Here is a 21,933-nt window from a genome sequence, read left to right on the forward strand (position 1 = left end):
GGAAAGGATCTTGAAGCTCATCTCATCCCATTCTGATATTCAGAGTTCATCCCACCACTAGAAGAATGCCATTTCTGGGATAATTCCCTGACTGTGTCATTCATTAAGGGCAGGAAAATCCTAGTTAAAACATACTAAAAACACTCTAATGAGAATTTTTAAAAAGAAAAAGAGTTGTACTTTAAATCTATCCGGACTTTATGTTTTAAATAATGCAGATACTTTTTGTCTGGGAAAGTTTAGGAGAGTAAGGAGGAATTTTTCTTGCAGTCAAGGACTTGTTCTTGGTCAGCCTGTAACAATATCAACTTTTACAACCACGAATTACAGGTATATCTTTTTTAACCAAAGAGATTTTATTTTTCTAGGCAACAAAAGAGAACATCCAAGCAGTGATAGTGACACGTCTCCCTCCAAGGGAATTGATTCTCTGGTAGCAGATTCCCAATGCAAACATGATCTAGCAAAGCCCAACACTCTGGATTAAATAAAGCTCATTTTTCAAATACTGCAACTGAGAAATACCAGGGGGAAAAAAGGAAAAAAAAAAAAAAAAGGTTTCACACACTTTGAGAAATCCATCCAGGACACAAAGCTAAAATCTAAGGGTTGCTCCCCAAAGTCAAGGCAGACAATAAATATGGATCTTCCACTTGTGTTTCAAAGACACCTGGTGCACCTCTCTGAGGTAGGTATTGTGTCCATGTGACAGATGGCAAAGGGGGAGGGTCAGCTCCTTGTCCCAGGCATGGCCCTGCTGCCCTGGGAGAGCTGAGAGCACACCTGGGGCTCCAGTCTCTTGGTCTCGTTCCTAGCCAGTACTTCAGCTCAAGTAGTTAGAACACAGTGTAATCTTCAAGCTCCTTTGAACTGTCAGCTACTTCTGGAGGGGTTTAGGCATCAGCTTCTGCAGGGCTGGGTTTAATGTTGGGTTTTGGGGGGGTTTATCTTCTTTTCCTAATGACAGGCTAAAAGCAGAGTGGGGTTTAACACTGGAAGCTAAGTGGCTTTCTGTGGGGAACTCCCAACAGTGCTAATGTGTGTTTTAATACTGAATTAAAAACAAACCCAGGTCCACAGTGCTCTGGGTGATCCTAGGCTGTTTCATTATTCATGCCTTAATTCAGCAAAGCACTTAAGTAATTATGTTCTTTCTTCAGTACAACCCTCCTGTATTTCAGGATCCAACTGGGAGCCTCTGCTGAGAATCCTAGAAATGGGATTTCTGCAGAAAAAGTGGTGTGGCTGCACCAGTTTGGGCAGGTGCCTGAGGGAACAGAGCCCTTTCAAACTGGGTTTTAGGTTAAACCCACGTGCAAAGTGGGTTTATTTCTGCCTCAGTCTGAGCATGCTCCTTCTTGTTCCCCAGTCTAAAAGTACAAGGAAGGTCACTCAAAACAGTAACAGAAGAATGGCAGGCAAAGGGTATTTTAAAATTCAAGAAACAAGGATGTGTTGCAGGCATTTCAAAGAAAAATAAAAACAACATAAATCCCCTTCAGTAATATGCACCTTTACAGCACCTTTTAAAAGCCCTCAAAAGCACTTCCTGTCAAGCTTCACTGTGAGGTAAAATAATTCCAATTAAACCAATTTTACCTTCCCTGATTCTGAACAGTCCAAGGAGTGGGGAACTTTCCCCAGATGATTTTCATCTGAATATTCAGCTGTGATATCTCATTATCACAATGAAAGTCTTGCTACTCCACAGGCAGTGGTGACAAATCAAACACATTAAGGCAGAAAGCAGATGGAATTTCAAGCCTCCCTTCTGGCTCTGGCCTTCAGAGGGCAAAACTTTTGACCAGCAAAGAGTGAGAACTCAACCTTAAAGTGCTCATTCACAGTATTTGGAAACTGGAACAGCTTAGTAACACCATGGCCTTAATTGGCTCTACTCAAGTAAAATATTCAATGCATTTAACAGATGCAAATTAAGTCACTTCCCTAACTACTCACTTCCCTCTTGCAGGAATTTCCAATGCTATTATGAAGAAGAATCCCAAGTATTCCAGGAAACATGCTTATGCTCTGATGCAGTGTAAACACCAGGGGGTTCAGAGTTATTTTTCAAGCAACTAAAAACTACCTACGGAGGATTAATAAGTTTTATTCAACACTTATCCATCTACTCATTAATTTAAAGGCTACCTTAAAGCTTAGAGGCCATTGCTTTCCCTAAAGTTCTCTGCACACAAACTACACAGTATATTCCTGATGGTGCAGGGCAGCTCAGAGATCCTTTTTCCACTACAAATTGTATTTTGATATTGTACTTGGTATTTCCATTACAAATCATGCACCACACAAGCAGTTTAACCTCTGAGAGCTGCACATATGAGCAGAGCCCAACTCTCAGTGTGAGTGATGCTGATATGTGTGTTTCCCAAAGCCTCAGATTAACTGAATTCCCCTGAAAATGTACATTCAGCACCTCAGAGATGGATTTTACAGCAGTGCTGGACAAGCCTGGCTGTGTCTGTCTGCTCAGGTCACACATTCAGCACCTCAGAGATGGATTTTACAGCAGTGCTGGACAAGCCTGGCTGTGTCTGTCTGTTCAGATCTCACATTCAGCACCTCAGAGATGGATTTTACAGCAGTGCTGGACAAGCCTGGCTGTGTCTGTCTGTTCAGATCTCACATTCAGCACCTCAGAGATGGATTTTACAGCAGTGCTGGACAAGCCTGGCTGTGTCTGTCTGCTCAGATCTCACATTCAGCACCTCAGAGATGGATTTTACAGCAGTGCTGGACAAGCCTGGCTGTGTCTGTCTGCTCAGATCTCACATTCAGCACCTCAGAGATGGATTTTACAGCAGTGCTGGACAAGCCTGGCTGTGTCTGTCTGCTCAGGTCACACATTCAGCACCTCAGAGATGGATTTTACAGCAGTGCTGGACAAGCCTGGCTGTGTCTCTCTGTTCAGATCTCACATTCAGCACCTCAGAGATGGATTTTACAGCAGTGCTGGACAAGCCTGGCTGTGTCTGTCTGCTCAGATCTCTCACACACACACACACACACACACACACACACAGAGAAGGTGATGAAATCAAGGTGTGGCTGCCACTGTCCACCACCAGCCCAAGTGCCATCCCTACTCCCAATCCCCTATTCCCAAACCTGCGCGTTGGCCACCATGAAGTTAATTTAGTTAATTAGTTAATAAGCTTTTCAAGCTCTGTGAACGGAATTTTATGATTACAAACAGCTTATCTGAGACTCCAGAATCTGATTCCGGAGCGCTGAGGTAGTCGATGGCACCCTCCTCGTGCTGCTGAGCTCACACCTCCCCGAAGTTGGTGTGTCCAGTCTCCCTGGCGTGCTCCCTGGCCTCCAGCTGCCCCGTCAGTCCCTTCTGGCACACCATGCAGCGCAGGGCGAAGCGATTCACATCCGTGAACTGCCTCTTCCTGCGAGCTTCATCCGCCAGCTCCAGAGCCTGCGCCAGCACCACGTCATCGCTGCTGGGGAAGATGGTCTGGGGAGGAAGGTCCGAGGCGGGCAGGCGGCGCTCCAGGGGGTCGTAGTGGATGCCGTCGTAGATCAGCAGCACGCGCTTGCTGTAGCCCGCGTCCTCGCCGAAGCGGTCGATGCGCACGGTCTGCGTGTCCACCACGCAGATCTCGCACTGGTAGAACTTGGACAGGATGGACACCTCGATGGCTCCTCCCCAGGTCTCCTCCCTGCGGATCCAGTCACAGTATTCCCTGTTGGTTTTGCCCAGCACGGCCTCGCAGTACGACTCGGGGTCGCTGGCCACGATCTGGGCGATGAGGTTGCGCATCTCCGGGGCGCAGCCGGGGTCGTACACGCCGCCCTCCACCACGTAGAACACGCTGGTGAACAGGCAGGAATTGTCTGCTGGCACCACCCTCCTGGCCAGCACGGGCACGGCTTCTCTGACGGGCTGGGACATCGCTTTCTTGGCTACCACCGGCGAGCCGGGCTCGGGTTTGGATGTGTCCTCTTCCACGATCAGAGTGTCACCTGTCACACAGGAGGCGGGATATAAAGGGGAGACTTAAAGCTGCTGCTGCTCCTCCAACACAACAACGCGGCCGTGCTGGCATTGCTGAGGCTCACAGAAAAGAACCACGGAACGGTTTGGGGTCTTAAACATCACCCAGTCCCGCCCTTGCCAAAGGCAGGGACACTTCCACCGGCCCAGGCTGCTCCAAGCCCCGTCCGACCCGGCCTCGCACACCCCCGCCCGTTTCCCCCAGCTCGGTATCCCGCCGGGAAACAGCTTCGGCCAACAGCCGCTGGCACCACAACGGTCCCCGCGGGACTCACCTGGCGTGGCCCGGACCCCGTCCCCTCCAGCCCCGCGCGCTTCTCCCTCCGGACCCCCGGGACGCAGCCAAAGCACCGGCGGCGCTCGCAGCGAGCAGGAAGCGCTGCCAAGCCGAGCGGTGACGCCTCCCCCGGGAGCAGGAACCGGCCCGACCGCCGGTTGATGAGGGGCGTGTGTGCCACGGCCTCTTTAATTAACGCAATTGCAGGCGGCGGGGCGGCAGAGCCCTCAGAGCGCCGCCCTCCTCCCCCCCGGGGCCCTCACCCGAGTGGATGCCGAGCTCGCCCAGCCGCCGCTCGCCGTCGCTGAGGTCGAGGCTGCGCGGCGGGAAGCCGTGCAGGAGGCGCTGTGCGGGCGCGGGCACTCCGGTGAGCGCGGCGAGGGCGGCCTGCATGTCGCGGAGGCGGGAGTGCGGCGACAGCCCCGGCAGCGCGTGCGAGCCGCTCCGGGCCTTGCAGCGCAGCCGCAGCATCCTCGGGGCCGCCGCCGCACCGGCCGCCGCCGCTTCCGCTTCCGGCCCGTGCCCGCCCCGCTCTCGCGAGAGCACGCCACATCCCGTCCCCTCCCCCCCTCCGGCGAACGGCCAATCAGAGCGCGGGAGGGGCGGAGCGCGCGCGGCGCCCGTTCATTTGCATAGCGCGCGGCTCATTTGCATAGAGCCGGGCGCCGCGCCCGTGTCATAGGTACGGCACGCCGGGCGTCTGATTTGCATAGAGGAGGTGACACCGCCCACTTAATTTGCATGCAGCAGGACACCGCCTTGCCATCTCATTTGCATAACGCAAAGTGTCGCCGTGATTTGCTGTCTCCTCCATTCCGCGATGATTACCTCCCACTTGATTTGCGTAGCCCGCCTGAATTTGCATTGAGGCGTGAGCTCAGCTCTCCTTTTATTACCGCCCATCTCATTTGCATGGAGCGCGTGCTCCTGTTCCCCTCTCGCCCCGCCCATTGCCCTTTCGGTCTTATTTGCATATAGCGTGCGGCTGCCCCGCCCTCGCTGTTCATTTGCATACAGCGCGCAGCTCTCTCTCTCTCCCGGTCTTATTTGCATACAGCGAACGGTTGCCCCGCCCTCCCGGTCTCGTTTGCATACAGCGCGCGGCTCTCTCTCCCTCCCTCCCGGTCTCATTTGCATACAGCGCGCGCCCCCGCGCGCGTGACGCGAGCCGGTTTTCCCGCCCCGCCGCGCCCCTTTTCCCGCGTGTGCGGTCCCCGGTTTCCGTTCCCCGCTCCGCCGTGCGCGAGCCCCGCCGGTCATTTGCATGCGATTTGCGTGCGGAGGGGCGCGGAGCGGCGGCGCGGAGCCATGTCGGCGGCGCCGCGGGGCGGCGGCGGGGCCCCGCGGGGCAGGGCCGGCGAGAAGCAGTGCTGTGAGTAGCCCCGGGCCGGGGCGGTGCGGGGCAGGGTGCGCTCCCCGCGGCCGCAAAGAAACGGAACGGGTACCGGGAGGGGGATAGGGCTGCGCGTTCGCCCCGAGCCTCGCGTCCCTCCCGCGCGGGATCCCCGTCCTGCTGCCTGCCCTGGCTGTCCCCTCCCGCGGTTCCCCTGTCCCCAGCCTCCTGGATGCTGCTGCATCCATCCCCATCCCGTGCTTTTCGCCCCAAATCCGCCTCTCCGCGGGCGTTCTGGGAGCCTGCTCGGGCTGTTCCCCGAGAGAACGTGACCGTTTTGTTAAAAACATCTTTCGTTCGCCCTTGACGGCGCTGCCCGGGCGGTAAATGCTGTTAACACTGAAAGCCCCATTAGGCAGCGGTGCTGCCTCGTTAGCAAACACCTGCGAGACCGCAGAGCGGGCACAGCAGCTCATTAATGACAAGGACACAGGGCGAGCCCGTCCTGGGATGCGCGGAGGTGCTTTATCCACCAGGAGATGGGACGCTTTATGCTCTCCAGCGCCCCTGATGCTGTTTTGGGGTGGTTTTGGTTGTTTTTTGGGTTTTTTTTGCAGCATGGGCTTCCTACATGACCAACTCGCCGACGCTGATCGTGATGATCGGGCTGCCTGCCAGGGGCAAGACCTACATGTCCAAAAAGCTCACCCGCTACCTCAACTGGATCGGGGTGCCCACCAAAGGTGGGTGGGTGTGTGCTGGGACATCCCTGCCCCGTGCTGGGACATCCCTGCCCCGTGCTGGGACATCCCTGCCCCTGCTGGGACACTGCCAGTGGACTGCCCTCACCCTCTCCTCCCCTGTGTGTGAAGTGTTTAATTTAGGGGTGTATCGGCGGGAAGCGGTGAAGTCCTACAAGTCCTACGACTTCTTCAGGCATGACAACAAAGAGGCCATGGAAATCCGCAAGTGAGTCCCTGTCAGGGCTGGGGGCGCTGGAGTCTTGGCAGGCTGTGTGTGTGAGGAGCAGAAAATAACCCTGAGTCCCTGGGGAAGGAAGAAGGAACAGCACAGCCTGTGCAGGGATCCTGCCAGGGATGGGGCTGGCACAAAGCTCAGGGGCTGCGAGGGTCAGGTCACAGTGGAGGTGCCCCAAGATTTTTTGGGGCTCTTAGAACAGTGCAGGGCTGTGAGGGAGGTGTTTGAATCCCTCCCTGCTGGCTCAGAAGCTTTGCTGTGGGAATGCATTCCATCAGCTGTGACCATCCCTGTTTCTGTTCTGCAGACGCTGTGCCCTGGTGGCTCTGGAAGATGTGAAGTCTTATCTCTTGGAGGAGTGTGGGCAAATAGCTGTAAGATCCTCTGCACTAAAAATAGTTTTACATCAGGGCAGTTCAAAGCTGCCTGGAGTGTTCAGGCACCTGATTTGAGGTTTAAAAGTCTGAAGATAAACTTGCTCAGTGCTCCTTCCTCATTTTCTGCCAGGTGTTTGATGCGACCAACACGACTCGGGAGCGCCGGGACCTGATCTTAGACTTTGCTAAGGAAAATGCTTTCAAGGTAGTGCTTTAATTGTGTGTGTGATTAATTGTGTGCTTAATTAATTGTGGCTCCCTGGCACAGGAGCTCTGGAGTTTTGGCTCTGAAATGTGCTCCCTTGCCTTTTCCCTAGGTGTTTTTCGTGGAGTCGGTCTGTGATGATCCAGAGGTCATCGCTGCCAATATCCTGGTGCGTGCTGCCCTTCCCAGGCTCGGCTGCCAGGGGAGCTTGGGTGCTCAGTGCAAGGTCACGGGCTCAGGGAGCTCCTGGGCATCTCTGCAAACGCCTCCCTGTCGCCTTTCACCTGCCCAATAAGCAGCTGGGATTTGCAGGTTTATTAAAAGCCGGAGGTGCTGTTATGTGAGAATGTGGAAATCGAGTGGAGCTGGGAATGGGTGACCTTGAAGTGCTGGGCTGGCGAGGCAGGGAGGGCAGAGCTCTGAGCCAGGGTGTCAGTCAGGGCCAACCACTTCAGTGCCTTAAGAGTCGCTCTTTGTTTCCTCTCCAGGAGCAGGTTTTTCCTCGGGGCAGCGTTGAACAATGTGGATTTGTTTCAAAAGGGGAGGACCTTATTCATCTTTTGTTCTCTCTTGAGTTTGCTTAACTCAGGCTGTCTGTTGGGCAGGAGGTGAAAGTTTCCAGCCCTGACTACCCAGAAAGGCACAGGGAGAATGTGATGGAGGATTTCCTGAAGAGGATTGAGTGCTACAAGGTCACCTACCAGCCTCTGGACCCGGATGCTTATGACAAGTAAGCAAATCCCTTGGCACATCCCTTTGTCCTTGGGCACATGAGCTGCTCTGCTGTCAGGATGCTCCAGCACCTCTGCTCTCCCCAGGTGTGACTGTGCAGGTGAATCACAGGTCCCAAGTGAGATTTGAAGGGATTTTTCTCTGTGTGCTGCACAATCACAGGATGTTTTGGGTTGAAGGGATCTCAAAGCCTAAGATCCCTAAGAGCCATGGGACACCTCCCACTGTCCCAGGCTGCTCCAAACCCTGTCCAGCCTGGCCTTGCTCACTTCCAGGGACCCAGGGGCAGCCACCCTGTGCCCACCCTCCCAAGGAAGGATTTTTAAGCCCAGCAGTCAGAGCCTGTCCTGCCTTTCCTAGAGGAGCAGTAGCTGGGTGACACCCACAGCTGCTCCTGCCTCGTTTTTCAAACCACCCACGTGGTTGTCCTTATTTTATATCCCCTCCAGAGATCTTTCCTTCATTAAAGTGATCAACGTGGGCCAGCGGTTCCTGGTGAACCGGGTGCAGGACTACATCCAGAGTAAAATTGTCTATTACCTGATGAACATCCACGTCCAGCCCCGCACCATCTACCTGTGCCGCCACGGCGAGAGCGAGCACAACCTCCTGGGCAGGATTGGAGGTGACTCTGGGCTCTCACCCCGGGGCAAGCAGGTATGTGCCCAGCCTGGGGCTCTGCTGATGCCCTTAGCTTTTAGCCCTGCAGCTCTAATTAGAACATTAACCCCTAATATGCAAAGTTATAAAAGTGTGACGACCTCTGAGCCTTGGTCCACTTTTGGGTGTAGCCCCTGGGGGGCTTTTTCTGTCCTAAATATACCTGAATATTTATATTTAATAAATATAGACCTGATTTTTATTGCCTTAATTGAGTCTGGCCTGTGTTGTTAGGGAGCCCCAAAAGGCCTCACCCTCCTCCTAACTCCCTGGAGCTTTTCTCCCCAGTTTTCCCAGGCTCTGAAGAAGTTCATTGAGGAGCAGGAGATCGTGGACCTGAAGGTGTGGACCAGCCAGCTGAAGAGGACAATCCAGACAGCAGAGTGCCTGGGGGTGCTCTATGAGCAGTGGAAGATCCTCAATGAGATTGATGCTGTGAGTGAGAGGCTGCTTAAAAACCTCAGCTTTTCTGGGTGGGGAATAATGTTTAAAGCCAAATCAATCACCATAAACCCAGCTGATTTATGTTGGAACCTTGGATGCTGAGAGCTTTCAGCTTTCTGTGCAGAGCACTGCATTTGACCTGTGGAGAAGGTTTCCAAAATTGATAAATAGCACTGGGATTGTGGGTGTGGAGTTGGTCAGAAGTGTGTGATGTCACAGGGTGGAAAATTGAAGAGTTTGGGGTTTTAGAATATAGTAATAAATATGAAGCAAGATGGAGGTTTTAGGGCAGAGGCAGGTTGTTCTTGTTTACCACCTTCCTCCTTCTTCTCCATGGATTTGGGTGGGGAATAATGTTTAAAGCCAAATTAATCACCATAGACCCAGCTGATTTATGTTGGAACCCTGGATGCTGAGAGTTTTCAACTCTGTGCTGAAAGGCACAGACTCCCCAGAGAGCACTGCATTTGACCTGAGGCTGTGGAGAAGCTTCCAGAACTGATAAATAGCACTGGGATTGTGGGTGTGGAGTTGGTCAGAAGTGTGTGATGTCACAGAGTGGAAAATTTAAGAGTTTGGGGTTTTAGAATACAGAAACAAATATGAAGCAAGATGGAGGTTTTAGGGCAGAGGCAGGTTGTTCTTCTTTACCACCTTCTTCCTTCTTCTCCATGGGTTTGGGTGGGGAATAATGTTTAAAACCAAATTAATCACCATGATTTTAAAACCAAATTAATCACCATGATTTATGTTGGAACCTTGGATGCTGAGATAATTTTCAACCCTCTGTGCTGAAAGGCACAGACTCCCCAGAGAGCACTGCATTTGGCATGGGGCTGTGGAGAAGGCTTCCAAAATTGATAAATAGCACTGGGATTGTGGGTGTGGAGTTGGTCAGAAGTGTGTCATGTCACAGGGTGGAAATCTTAGAGTTTGGGGTTTTAGAATATAGAAGCAAATATGAAGCAAGATGGAGGTTTTAGGGCACAGACAGGTTGTGCTTCTTCCTTCTTCTTCACTTTCTTCTTCCTTCTTCTCCATGGCTTTGGTGGTATTTTATAATTAAACAGAAAAGGCCACAGTGTGGACTTCAAGGGATCAGTTCTTGGGTTAAAAAGGCAAATAATCTAGGTATCATCTCTTAATTAAAAAGTTTAGCCTTAAAAAACCTTATTACAAAAAATAATTTATCATTTTATACCTTACTAATAAAAGACTGCAGAGCTCATGGCTGTGAGGCTGTAGCACTAATAAGAAACAATAAACTCCAAAGTTTAAACATCTCAATTGCCTTCAATCTCAACCCCAACAGAAGCAGAAAAAACAAACAAAACCCCACAGTTTCAGTTGATTTCCAGCCATGTTTTTGTATCATGGACCTCAGCCTTCCAGGACGGGTTTGGGGTGGTTTGGTAGAGGGCTGGGAGTGTTCAGAGCTGCCAGGTCTTGCTGGGGACATTGCAGGTGGTGTGGAGGAGGAAATGAGCCCTGAAGATCCCAGACATCTGTCCCACCCTCCTGGCTGGGCAAAGGTTGCTGCTCCCACTCTGATTCCCTCAGGAAATTGCAGGGTGGTTGCTGGGCAAGTGAGGGCTCATTTTTCATCCCTGGCAAACACCAGGACTGCCAACCTTGCTGGTTTTGAGATAAAACCAAAGCCCAGCCTCTCCAGACCAGCCTGGCACCCACGCTGGGGGCAGGGCTGGGTCAGATGCAGCACCTAAAATTTCCGTGCCAAAAAGGGATCTTGATCTCAGCCTCTGCTTTTCCTTCCCTCCCTGTGGGCCCTCTGATGAAATGAGGTTTGTGGTAAGCAGTGTTTCCTTCCCTCAGGGGGTCTGTGAAGAAATGACCTATGCAGAAATTGAGGCCAAGTATCCAGAGGAGTTTGCCATGAGGGATCAGGAGAAATATCTTTATCGTTATCCTGGAGGGGAGGTGAGGACCCTAAAAACCATCAACAGCACACAGTGCACTGAAACAAACATTTATCTGTGGGTTGGACTTAAAACTGACTCCATTTGAAGTTATTCTGCCAATATTTGTGTGCAAAATTGCAAATTTTGGTCCTGATGAAAACATTGGGATCCTCAATTCTCTTTTGGGGGAAATGTTTCTGTATTTGAGTGGGCAGATGATGCTTTTCAGTCCATTAATTTGGCCACTTGCTGGGGGGTTGGACTTAAAACTGACTCCATTTGAAGTTATTCTGCCAGTATTTGTATGCAAAATTGCAAATGTTCATCCTGATGAAAACATTGGGATCTCCAGTTCTCCTTTGGGGGAAATGTTTCTGATTTCCCCTGTTGGCTTTTCAGTCCATTAATTTGGCCCCTTGCTGGGTGCTGCCCTCAGACACCATCAGGGGGGTTCTGCATCCCAGAATTGTCACTGAGAAACGAAATTACCCTGGGTGTGGGCTGCAGTCATTGCTGGCTTTCCTTCACAACCTATTGAAATGAATCATTTACTATTTTATTTGGTTTTCCCCTGTTTTTTTTCATTGAGTTCCCAGTAATCTGAGCCCTCCCACGGTCTGAGGCTTCTGACACTGAATTTCACTTTCTGCTCTTGCCTTTTTTTGCCTTTTTTTAAATTTTGTTTACTATTTTTACCACATCACCCATAACCTCCTTGAGCTTTCTGCTGCTTTAACTGATATTTCCCTGAATGTGACTCTGCTAATTGCCACCTCTGTTTCACCCTGTGTTTACACAACCCCTTGACCAATTCCTGTTTGGTTTTCCAGTCCTACCAGGACTTGGTGCAGCGCCTGGAGCCAGTAATTATGGAGCTGGAAAGGCAAGGAAATGTCCTGGTTATCTCCCACCAGGCAGTTATGAGGTGCCTCCTGGCTTATTTTCTTGACAAGAGTGCAGGTACAAAAATAAAGGGGTGGCTCCTCTCCCTGCTTCCCCTCCTGGGGTTTTGGGGAGGGTGGTTTGGAATGACTGGGTGGATTTTTATTTTTTTTTTTTTTAACAAGGTGGGTTTTTTTTTTTTTAACAAGGTGTTTAAAAAAGGAGGAAAGGAAACGTTTCAGCAGTGCTTTAACCCCTGCACTGCACAGTGCAAGGAGCCCCTGAGGATGTGCTGCTGTTTTGCTGCCCAGGTTTTGTTTCTGGAGCTGTTTTCAGCAGCAGTGCTTACAGAATGTGTAAGGGACTGGTTTTTAATGCAAAGGAAAATAAAAATTCATCATTTTCTGATGAATTAAAGAGCCTCAGTGGCCTGGAAGGGTTGGCAGGAGTGCTCCACCCCAGGGAAATGCTGATTTCTTGCACAGCACACGCCTGGAAGGTTCCAGTCTCCTGCAGTCTCCAGTGAGTGGCACTAGAGCTTCATAAAACTTTTAAAGACCTTAATAAACCTGTAAAAAACTTCATAAACTTTCAAATACAGCTCTGGATAAATCTCCTGTGGGCCCATGGCAGCTCTTGCTGAGGTGCTTTCCCAGCCATGAGCCACTGGAGAGCCCTGGAAATGGAATCCTGGAATGGTTTGGGTTGGAAAAGCCCTTTCAGAGGGGGGGATCCAACCCCCAGCCCAGCCCTGCCCAGTGCTGGAGAGCCCTGAGCCAGCTGGGCCAGCCAGCCTGGCCTCCACTCTCATTTCCAGCTGCTGGATTTGGATTTTCTGTCCCTCACTGCTGTCACCAGGGACTGCCTGCGTGCCATGCACAGGCTCTCACTCCCAGGACAGTTCCACTCAGTCCTGGAATGGTTTGGGTTAAAACAGCCTTTAAAAGGGTTTAGTCTGGGTGCCATGCACAGGCTCTCACTCCCAGGACAGTTCCCACTCAATCCTGGAATGGTTTGGGTTAAAAAGACCCTTAAAAGGGTTTAGTCTGGGTGCCATGCACAGGACAGTTCTCACTCAATCCTGGAAAGGTTTGGGTTAAAAGAACCTTTAAAAGGGTTTAGTCCAACCCTCCTGGGTTGAGTAGGGACATCCCAGTGCTGCTGTGGGGCTGGGGAGGGGACAGGGGAGCTGTGGCATCCCAGGTGACCCCAGACCACCTTTCTGTGCCCTAGATGAGCTGCCCTACCTGCGCTGCCCCCTCCACACCATTTTCAAGCTGACACCTGTTGCCTATGGTAAATAACTGCTTTATTTTCATTTTTCATTTGGATTCCTCTCCTGGTTTGTGTGTGGGGAGGTTGTGGGCAGGGTTGTGTCCATGTGTGGCAGCACCTGGCCGTGCTCTAGAAGCTTTGGAAATCCATCAAGAGGTTATTTCCTGGTTAATAGGCAAAAATTCAACATAGAAAAGGGTTCTGGAGGGCTGGGGGAGCAGATGTGGAGGTGCAGGGTCTTCTCCCCTGGCCTTTCTCTGAGACAATTGGATTTTCCCTGTGGGTGAGGAAGGCTGTGCCTCCAAACTTGGGGTGCAGTCAGTTAAAATTGGCTTTTCTGTGCAGCCCAGACAGCTCAGGGCTGTGCTCTCACTCTTTAAAACCACCGAGTGTAAAATTCTGTCCGTGGGGTGAGCTGTGCATTTATGAGCTGGGTTATTTTTACAAATAAGAGATTTGTTCCTGTTCATGTTCCCTGCTGTTTGGTTAATAAATTACTCACATAAACCTCTCTTTCTCTTGGGTGAAGGCTGCAAAGTGGAGACAATCACCATGGATGTGGAAGCAGTGGACACCCACAGGGACAAACCCTCCCTGAACTCTGTAAGTTTTGCTGCACCTCTCTGGCTCCACCTTTTCCAAAACAAGTCACAAACCCTCTTGAGCCCTTGCCAGAGCTGCCTGGTGCCTTTCAGTGAGCAGAAGGATTCTCTTGAGAAGTAACCCCCAAAAGCAGAATTCATTTCAGGGTGCATTTGTGCTTCCCAGCCAGGGGGGATATTTGTCTGTAGGGAGCAGAATGGGCAAATTTAGGGCATGAGATTTTAAACTCCAGGTTTTGTCCTCAGTTTTCAGGGCAGGGTTTGTTGCTGATGTAATTTCAAAAAGACTTGGCAAAAGGGTTAAAGGGGATTTTCCTCCTTGCCTTGATGAGTTTTCTCTTTCTGAAATCCTCTCTCTGCCATCATTTCAGTGACTCTTGACCATCCAGTTTGTAACAGCTCCCCAGGCTGGGGGAGCTGCTGATCTCTGGGCCTTGGCTTTGCAAACCCTGCTTTCCAAAGGGGCTGCAGGGAAAGCCTCAGTGATTGCCTCCAATGAATTCCCCCAGTGAGAGAGCCCAGACCAGCTCTGCTGGCTCACAGCAACCCTGACTGCCTCTGGTTTTAGGTTTTGTCCATCTGGGCTTTTTCCTGTGGTTCATGGAGCTGCCTTGGGCTGGGGTCTGGTTATTCCTGTGTGCTGGGGGACTGGGCAAACTGGGAACCTGCAGCTGTGCCTGGAGGCTCTGTGGGGCTGTCAGATGCCAAACTGAGGACCTTGGGCATGATTTGTGTGGATGCTCGTGGTTTCCAGCAGGTCCCTGCTCACAGGGGTTGGATTAGGTGATGGTTAAAGGTTCTTCCAACCCCAGCCACTCTGGGATTTATATTTATCACTTTTCCAACTTCTCTGTGACCCCTGCATGGAAATCATTGGAGGCTGCTTCTGTTCTTTGCTTGGCTTGGGTAACACAGCTGCTTTGGGGCTGAAGAAACAGGAAGAAAAGAGAGTTTTCTATTTGCTAATTTTTTTTTCCCACCTAAATTGATCGTGCAGAGAGAAAAAAACAAAAAAACACACAAAAAAAGCCCCAAACCCAATCAGAGCCACCTAAGCAAAACAAAAGTCCCAAAGGGAAGTAAAACTGCTGAAAAATCACTTTGCAGTTGTCTCCAAGGTGGATGGAGCTGTTTCCCAAGCAGTGTGGTGGTGTTTGAGGGTCCCCAGGACGATTGAAGAGATGAGAATCTCGACTCCATGGTTCAGAAGGCTGATTTATTATTTTATGATCTATATTATATTCAAAGAAAAAGATATATTAAAGCTATACTGAAGAAAGAGAAAGGAGACATCAGCAGGCTGGAAAAGAAAGGAAAGGAATGATAATAAAATCTTGTGAGTGCTCAGAGTCCTGACACAGCCGGACTGGGATTGGTCACCAAGCAGAAACAACCACATGAGACCAATCACAGATGAACCTGCCACATTCCACAGAGCAGAGAATTATTGTTTACATTTCGTTTCTGAGGCCTCTCAGCTTCTCAGGAGAAAAAATCCTGGCCAAAGGATTTTCTATAAAAGGTGTCAGTGGCAGAGCTGGGGAGGGCCCAGCCCGCTGCGGGGTCACCGGGACGCTCAGGGCGGGGTGCTGGAGGTGTGTGACGTGGCTGTAAACTCTGCTTCCCCCTTTTCATTCCTGGTGATTCCCTCTGTGTGGGATCAGCACCACCTCCCCAGCGGGCAGAGCCCTGTGAGGATGAGGAGGAACAGCTTTACCCCGCGGGCCGGCGCCGACACCGCAAAGCGCCCGCGGCACCACAGCCTGGGCAGCAAACCCCTCCACCTGCCGGGGCCTCTCCCCACCCTGGAAGCTCGAGGGCCTTTCCCATCCCTGGAAGCTCGAGAAGGGGCTGAGCAGCCACAGCTGGAAGTCACTGTCCAGGTGGTACCATCCCTCTGCTCCCCCTCCCCACCACCGCCCGGGCTCCTCCCTTGAATTTGCAGGGAACCCCAACAAGGGGAGAGAGGAGAATCCTGACTCCACAGTTCAGAAGGCTGATTTGTTATTTTATTATATATATTACATTAAAAGAAAATGATATAATAAAACTTACCAAAAGAATAGAAGAAAAGATTTCACCAGAAGGCTTGAAAGGAAAGGAAGGAATGATAATAAAATCCTGTGACTGACCAGAGAGCCCCAGACAGCTGGGCTGGGATTGGCCATTAATTAAAAACAATCCACATGAGGTCAATCACAGATGCACCTGTTGCAGCAGAGAATCATTGTTTACATTTCATTTTTGAGGCCTCTCAGCTTCTTTGGAGAAAAGATCCTGGCAAAAGGATTTTCCATAAAATATGTGTGGGACAGTCCTCTCTGAAATCCAGGGTCTCTGTTTCTGCACTGAAATTATCCAGCTTGGATTGGATTGAGGGAAAAAAAAAAATTGAAAAACCCCTTCAAAACCACCCCCAAAACATCCAAATCCCCCCACCCAACTGGAATTGTGGTGCCAGTCTTTCAGAGTGGGGCTCCACACAGGCAGGTTTCCATCAGTGCCAGGGGTTTAAGTCTGGATAGGATTTTGCTTCTGGGCTAAAACTTGATTGGAAAAGTTACAAATCCCCTCTTTGTCCCAGTTTTTTACTGTAGCCAGCTGCTGTCCCTGCCTTCTATCACCTCCTGCTGCCACACAAACCTGCCCTGGGGCTGCTTCACTCCTCCCTCATTTGCTTTGCTGCTTTTCCCATTTCAGTCTCCTTCAGGGTGCACTATGAGCCCTGCTGTGCTTCTCTGTTTCCTTTGCAGCCTCCAGAGGGAAATGCTTGCCTCTGAGTACCTCTGCAAGCAGCTTGGGTGTGCTCTCTTTGGGGTTAGTAAGTCGGATTTCTCTTGATTCCTGTTGCATGGAAACCACTCTGGGCAAGGACAAACCCATGGAGCAGAAGGAATCTTGTGCTGGATAAAACCTGAGATTCTGGGGGGCCTCGGGGGGGGCTGAGCCTGCTGGTCCAGGGGCTCCACCTGGGCTTGTGCTTGGGCTGGCTGCTGCAAATTGTGGTTCTAGCCCAGCTTGCTCCATCCTGGAGCAGGACGTGGGATGGCTCAGGGTGCTGAGCAGGGCAGGGGCCCAGCTGTGTGTCCCAGGACAGGGTGTGGTGACATTGCTGCTCCCAGGGATTTTGGAGGAGGCACTGGATCGTGGATTTCTCTTTGATTTTCACTGTCTGAGGGTGTTCCTGGTGTCTGTTGGGCCCTGAGTGAGGCAGAGGAAGGAGTTTTATCAGAGCTCTAAGTATTTATATTTATATTTAGTGTATTTTTATGTATTTATATTTCATATTGTGGTCAGTTTGCAAGGTGGTCACTGGTGGTTCTTGGGTGGTTCTGGCAGTGTGATTCCCCATGGAGAAGGTCAAGAAAAGTGAGCAGCCCTGAGAAACCAACCTGCCTCCTTACTCCTGAGCCTCTCCACCTCTCAGAGCTTGTGTGGGCTGGGCTGAGATGGGAAAACCCTTCAGGGGGGCTTGGCAGGAGGCTGAAGGGAAAGAGTGAAACAGGTCTTGGTGTGTCAGACAATGGCCTTTTCTGACCCAGAGATGGGGCAGCTCAGAGGTGTTTTAAACACTTTTATTCCCTTTCCAGTCTCATTTGAAGAATTCCCACCATCACAATCAGAGGCCAATTATTTCCTAATTCCAGTGCATTCTCAGTGTTCCTTGGCCTATCAGCTTTTTGCCACACCATTCTCTAAATGCCTTAAAGCCAAAAATCTAAAACTACCCCTCGAGGGTCCCACTACCCACATTCCCCACATTTGTGTGCTCAGATGGAGGGCATGGAGCCAATCCTTGGATGGAGGGGGGATGAAGCCAATCCTTGGATGGAGCGGATGAAGCCAATCCTTGGATGGAGGGGATGAAGCCAATCCTTGGATGGAGGGGCTGAAGCCAACCCTTGGATGGAGGGGGGATGAAGCCAATCCTTGGATGGAGGGGGGGCTGAAGCCAATCCTTGGATGGAGGGGGCATGAAGCCAATCCTTGGATGGAGGGCATGAAGCCAATCCTTGGATGGAGGGGGGATGAAGCCAATCCTTGGATGGAGGGGGGGATGAAGCCAATCCTTGGATGGAGGGGGGATGAAGCCAATCCCTGGATGGAGGGCATGGAGCCAATCCTTGGATGGATGGAGGGGGGGATGAAGCCAATCCTTGGATGGAGGAGGGGATGAAGCCAATCCTTGGATGGAGGGGATGAAGCCAATCCTTGGATGGAGGGGGGGATGAAGCCAATCCTTGGATGGAGGGGGGGATGAAGCCAATCCTTGGATGGAGGGCATGAAGCCAATCCTTGGATGGAGGGGATGAAGCCCATCCTTGGATGGAGGGGCTGAAGCCAATCCTTGGATGGAGGGCATGGAGCCAATCCTTGGATGGAGGGCATGGAGCCAATCCTTGGATGGAGGGGGGGATGAAGCCAATCCTTGGATGGATGGAGGGGCTGAAGCCAATCCTTGGATGGAGGGGATGAAGCCAATCCTTGGATGGAGGGGGGCTGAAGCCAATCCTTGGATGGAGGGGATGAAGCCAATCCTTGGATGGAGGGCATGAAGCCAATCCTTGGATGGAGGTGGGGATGAAGCCAATCCTCAGCTGGTTCCTGCCCTGGGCAGCAGCTCCATGGAGCTGGACCCACCTCTCCACGAGCTGATCTGTCTCCAGCTTTACCCCTCCTGCCTTCCTTGCTGTGACCTCTCCTGTTTCTCTCTTCCCTGCAGAAAATGGCCACTTCAGGAGTGTAGGAGTTCCTGCTTTCCCCTTGGATCCAGCTGGGAATTCCAGCACCAGGAGGAGCACCAGGACTGGAGCATCCCTGGGGCACCACCAGCCCCCCTGGCCAGTACTTGCCTTGAACTGTGATTTTAGAGCCTGTCTGTGTCTTTTTCTTCCCAAATGCTGCAGTGTCTGTCCATGGGGCTGCAGAGGATTTCCTGTGGAGATTTTTCCAAGCTGCTTTTAATGTTCCTAAGCCAACACATCCCCGGGTGTTGAAATCGTGTCCCACGCCTTTCCTCCTGGCCAGGTGCCAAAATTAACCACAGTGGGAGGACAAAGTAATCATGTTTTCACTCGCTGAGGCAGCTTTTCTTTGGAAAAGGCATTTCCAGGCCAAATCCCCCAGGGTTTATTTCTCCATTTCTGAGTTATTTCTGAGTTCAAACCCAATTTTTTTTCTGGTTTTCAGCCATCCAGGGAGCTCCAGGGAGGGTTTGACTTTCCCTCCTTGAGTGCTGGTGAATCCCCCAGTCTGAGCCAGTTTGGCTTGGTGTGACACCCAGGTCAGCACATCCATCCCACGGCTGCCTCCTGTGAGGGGCAGATGGGAATGAGCCCTCCTGCCCCAGTGCTCTAAATCCCACCTCAAGCCCTATTTTAGCTTCTCCTCCCGACTTCAACTCCATCCCCTCCCTCATTTTTCCTGCATTTTGGGGCTGTTTTATCCATTTACCCCAGAAAATGGGAGCGTGGCTGGGACCAGCAGGGCTCCTGGGCAGGGTTTGCAGGAAGCACAAGGTTTTTTACCAGTTTTCTTTGTTTTACCCCAAATTTTAGGCCCACAACAAGCTTTTAACTTGCCTATGAATAAGCTGTGAATGTTCCCAATGCTGCCTTTCATAGTTTTAAGCTGTTGTAGAGTTTGGAGCACAGCTCTGTGTGGCCATGTCTTAACTTAAATCCTTCTCTTAAATCCCCACCAAACCCCAAATTTTCACTTCTCTCCCACAAGTCTTGACTTGCATTTTGCCAAACTCCATTTTAGCCCACTCCAGCTCTTCTTGCAATAAGGGCAGGACCCTCAGGTCGGGTGAAGAAAGGAACATTTGGGTCCAGAGCAGGAGGCTGTTCTGGACCTGCTGTTCTCAGGTGACTCCAGGATTTATCTGAGCAATTCTGGGCCCCAGAAATTGTTTGTTTTAAATGTGTAAGTAAATGTTGGACATACCCACAGCAGGGAAAATGTGCCCTGGCTGTGGAGGAGCTCAGCAACCCCAGAGCTTGAGGCTTAACCTGGGCATTTTGAGCATAAACTTGGTTGTTTTAAACACTCCCAGAGTTGGAATTTGATAAAACTGAGATAGAGAGGACCAAGGCACAAATCTGGACCCCTCAGGATTTCTGAGGAGCAGAACAATGTGTTGATCTGAAGCAGTTGTGCCACAGAGGGGTGAAATTTGCTGGTGAGAAATTGAGTTTTTATTAGTTTTTCTCCTCAGGGTTTTCCCCCTCAGGTCTGGTTTTGGGTTTTAAATGTTTTTGTGCTTAGAAATAAACCAGAAAAAAAAAAAAAAAAAGAAATGTTGAAGGAAGATATTTAGAGGCTGTCCATGGCAGCCCTGACTGTCACACTCCAGAGTGCTCTGAACGCACAAACCCATCCTTGTCAGGCTGGCTGCTCTGACCAAACCCTCCTGCTCTGGAAAAAGGAGTGGAAAATGTACTGTAGGATGTTTACACACAAAAATGCTGGGCTAACTTGCTGAAGAGTTCATGGTGTTCATATCACTGAGCAGTAAATGATTGTAAGGAGACAAAAAAAAAAAAAAATCTATATTTTTACCTGCTGGGATTTGTGGATGTTGATGTGTTGTTGGTGGTCGTGACTTTTGTTTTTTAATCACTGCTGAAAATCTGGTGGTTTGCAGTTTGGGTCAGTGGCTCCTTTTGGGGCTGTGGGGTGGAATTTCATCCTCCTCTGCAGTGTTTGTGCCTCAGTGCTTTAATCAAAAGCTTTTTCCTCCTGCAGTTTAGCCTTGAGAAGGTTTAAAGCAAACACGTCTGGAGCAGCTCATTGCCCTGAGGGGCTGCAGGGCTGGGGTGATGCCAGTGGGCATCTCCTGGCAGCTCCCTGTGCCAGGGATTTCCTTGAAACCACCTGATTTCCTTGGCACTGGGTGTGCAAACACCCCAGAGCAAACAGGCCTGGCAGGAGGAGGTGTCTGAGGAGTTTTTGGTGGAGCAGCTCAGCAGCAGCTCGTGCTGTCAGTGGGGTCAGTGCCGGGGGCTGGCCAGGTGCAGGTGGGTTTGGAGGTGGATTTGGAGGTGTGCATGTGAGCCTGGCACCTTCCTGAGCATTTCCCCAGGACTGGGGGGGGTTTGTGACCCCCTGACTTTCTGTGCCTCTGTTTAAGCAGCACAGGTGGTGCTGGCTGCTGTCACCTCCTGCCTGCCCCTGAGTGTCACTGCAGAGGAAAAGAAAAGGAGCACTTGGGCTAAAAAACTGCTCAGTCTCTGGGAAAAACTGCAAAATGTGGGAAAAGAGTTCAAGCCAGCCTGGCTGGCTGATCTGTGTGCGCTGGCTGTGACCTCAGAGCTGTCACCTCTGCCAGGTGTCCCCTTCCCGGCAGCTCAGGTGGGTGACACTTAAACCCAGCCTGGCCTGGCTGCCAAGGAGCACCTGAGGGAGGAGAGGCACCAGCAGCAGCCTGGCCAGGGCCACCTGCCCTGGGGGTGTCCCCAAGGCTCACGCTGTGCCCCTCTGAGGGGCTCTGGGTGAGCAGTGCCAGTGCCACCCCTGCTGTCCCCTGCTGTCCCCCTGCTCTGTTTGCACTGCAGCTCTGCCTGGAGTGTTTGGTGAGAGGGATCTCACCCAGCTGCTCGTAAACTTTCCTGTTCTGCTGCCTTCTAAGTGGTTTTTTTTTAGGTTTAAAAGCTGCAGTGTCTGTCAGCTCGTGCTGTGTGTTGTGTGCTCTGTGCACTTGAGCATAAAGATCTGTCAGTGTTTATTTACAATAAAGAGACTTTAAAAAGCACAGATGATGTCCTCTGTTCTTTTCCATTGTTTGCTCTAACTCTCCAGTGTGTGCTGGTTTTCTGAGGAGCTCAGGCAGTCTCTGGGGTGTGTTTGGAGGGAGAGGGGCTGCAGGGGTGGGCAGGTGTCCTCTGGCTGGAAATTTGAGTTGAAAATGGGGACTCTTAAACCCTACTGCTGTTCCCCTTCTCAGCTCTAAGGGTGTTTTTCCTGGAGGTCAGGATCTCAGGGTTTCCGTGGAACTGAGCTTGGCTTTCCAGGCCAACCCTTCTGGAATTCTCTGCGTGCTCAGCTCCAAGCGATGCTCCCGGGGCCCTCCTGTGCTGCCGAGCTCCAGCTGGAGCTGCTCCCGTGGCAGTGGGTGGGGATGGCTGAAGAAACCCCCTTGGGAATGCTCTGAACCCCCTTTTGGCCATGGCTTCCTGAGGTCAGAGGGGATGGAGCCAGGGTGGCCTCGCCCTGGGGTGCAG

General features: G+C 51.3%; 2 protein-coding genes across 7 annotated transcripts; one reads left to right on the forward strand and one right to left on the reverse strand.

The window, feature by feature from the left end:
- Positions 1-335: 335 nt before the first annotated feature.
- On the reverse strand, positions 336-4,803 carry YOD1 (YOD1 deubiquitinase). 2 transcript variants are annotated; one of them, XM_059867928.1, is made up of 2 exons: positions 4,565-4,803; positions 336-3,993 (listed from the first exon to the last, which is right to left on the reverse strand). In XM_059867928.1, the coding sequence occupies exons 1-2, from the start codon at positions 4,770-4,772 to the stop codon at positions 3,287-3,289; spliced, it is 915 nt and encodes a 304-aa protein (XP_059723911.1). In that variant the 5' UTR covers positions 4,773-4,803; the 3' UTR covers positions 336-3,286. The 2 variants fall into 2 exon arrangements, with proteins under 2 accessions (XP_059723911.1, XP_059723912.1); XM_059867929.1 differs by lacking the exon at positions 4,565-4,803 and adding an exon at positions 4,300-4,469.
- Positions 4,804-5,499: 696 nt separating this feature from the next.
- Positions 5,500-21,464, forward strand: PFKFB2 (6-phosphofructo-2-kinase/fructose-2,6-biphosphatase 2). Of its 5 annotated transcripts, none has more exons than XM_059867923.1 (15): positions 5,500-5,673; positions 6,252-6,377; positions 6,507-6,603; positions 6,920-6,986; positions 7,120-7,194; positions 7,307-7,363; positions 7,800-7,924; positions 8,376-8,583; positions 8,875-9,021; positions 10,864-10,968; positions 11,780-11,909; positions 13,065-13,127; positions 13,636-13,709; positions 15,349-15,591; positions 16,462-17,012. In XM_059867923.1, exons 1-15 carry the CDS (start codon positions 5,610-5,612, stop codon positions 16,486-16,488), a joined length of 1,608 nt encoding a protein of 535 aa, XP_059723906.1. In that variant the 5' UTR covers positions 5,500-5,609; the 3' UTR covers positions 16,489-17,012. The 5 variants fall into 5 exon arrangements, with proteins under 5 accessions (XP_059723906.1, XP_059723907.1, XP_059723902.1 ...); XM_059867924.1 differs by having other exon boundaries at positions 5,501-5,673; positions 15,373-15,591; XM_059867919.1 differs by lacking the exon at positions 16,462-17,012 and adding an exon at positions 18,432-21,464 and having other exon boundaries at positions 5,506-5,673.
- The last annotated feature ends 469 nt before the right edge of the window (positions 21,465-21,933 follow it).

This window comes from Haemorhous mexicanus, chromosome 25 (genome assembly GCF_027477595.1).
Source record: "Haemorhous mexicanus isolate bHaeMex1 chromosome 25, bHaeMex1.pri, whole genome shotgun sequence".
In the NCBI taxonomy this organism is placed as follows: domain Eukaryota; kingdom Metazoa; phylum Chordata; class Aves; order Passeriformes; family Fringillidae; genus Haemorhous; species Haemorhous mexicanus.

Coding starts and splice junctions, on each gene's coding strand:
- YOD1 (XM_059867928.1), bottom strand. CDS start 4,772: ATGCTGCGGCTGCGCTGCAAGGCCCGGAGCGGCTCGCACGCGCTGCCG. Junction 3,994..4,564: donor CGAGCTCGGCATCCACTCGG/GTGAGGGCCCCG, acceptor CCTGTGTGACAG/GTGACACTCTGATCGTGGAA.
- PFKFB2 (XM_059867923.1), top strand. CDS start 5,610: ATGTCGGCGGCGCCGCGGGGCGGCGGCGGGGCCCCGCGGGGCAGGGCC. Junction 6,604..6,919: donor GAGGCCATGGAAATCCGCAA/GTGAGTCCCTGT, acceptor TCTGTTCTGCAG/ACGCTGTGCCCTGGTGGCTC. Junction 10,969..11,779: donor ATCGTTATCCTGGAGGGGAG/GTGAGGACCCTA, acceptor TTGGTTTTCCAG/TCCTACCAGGACTTGGTGCA.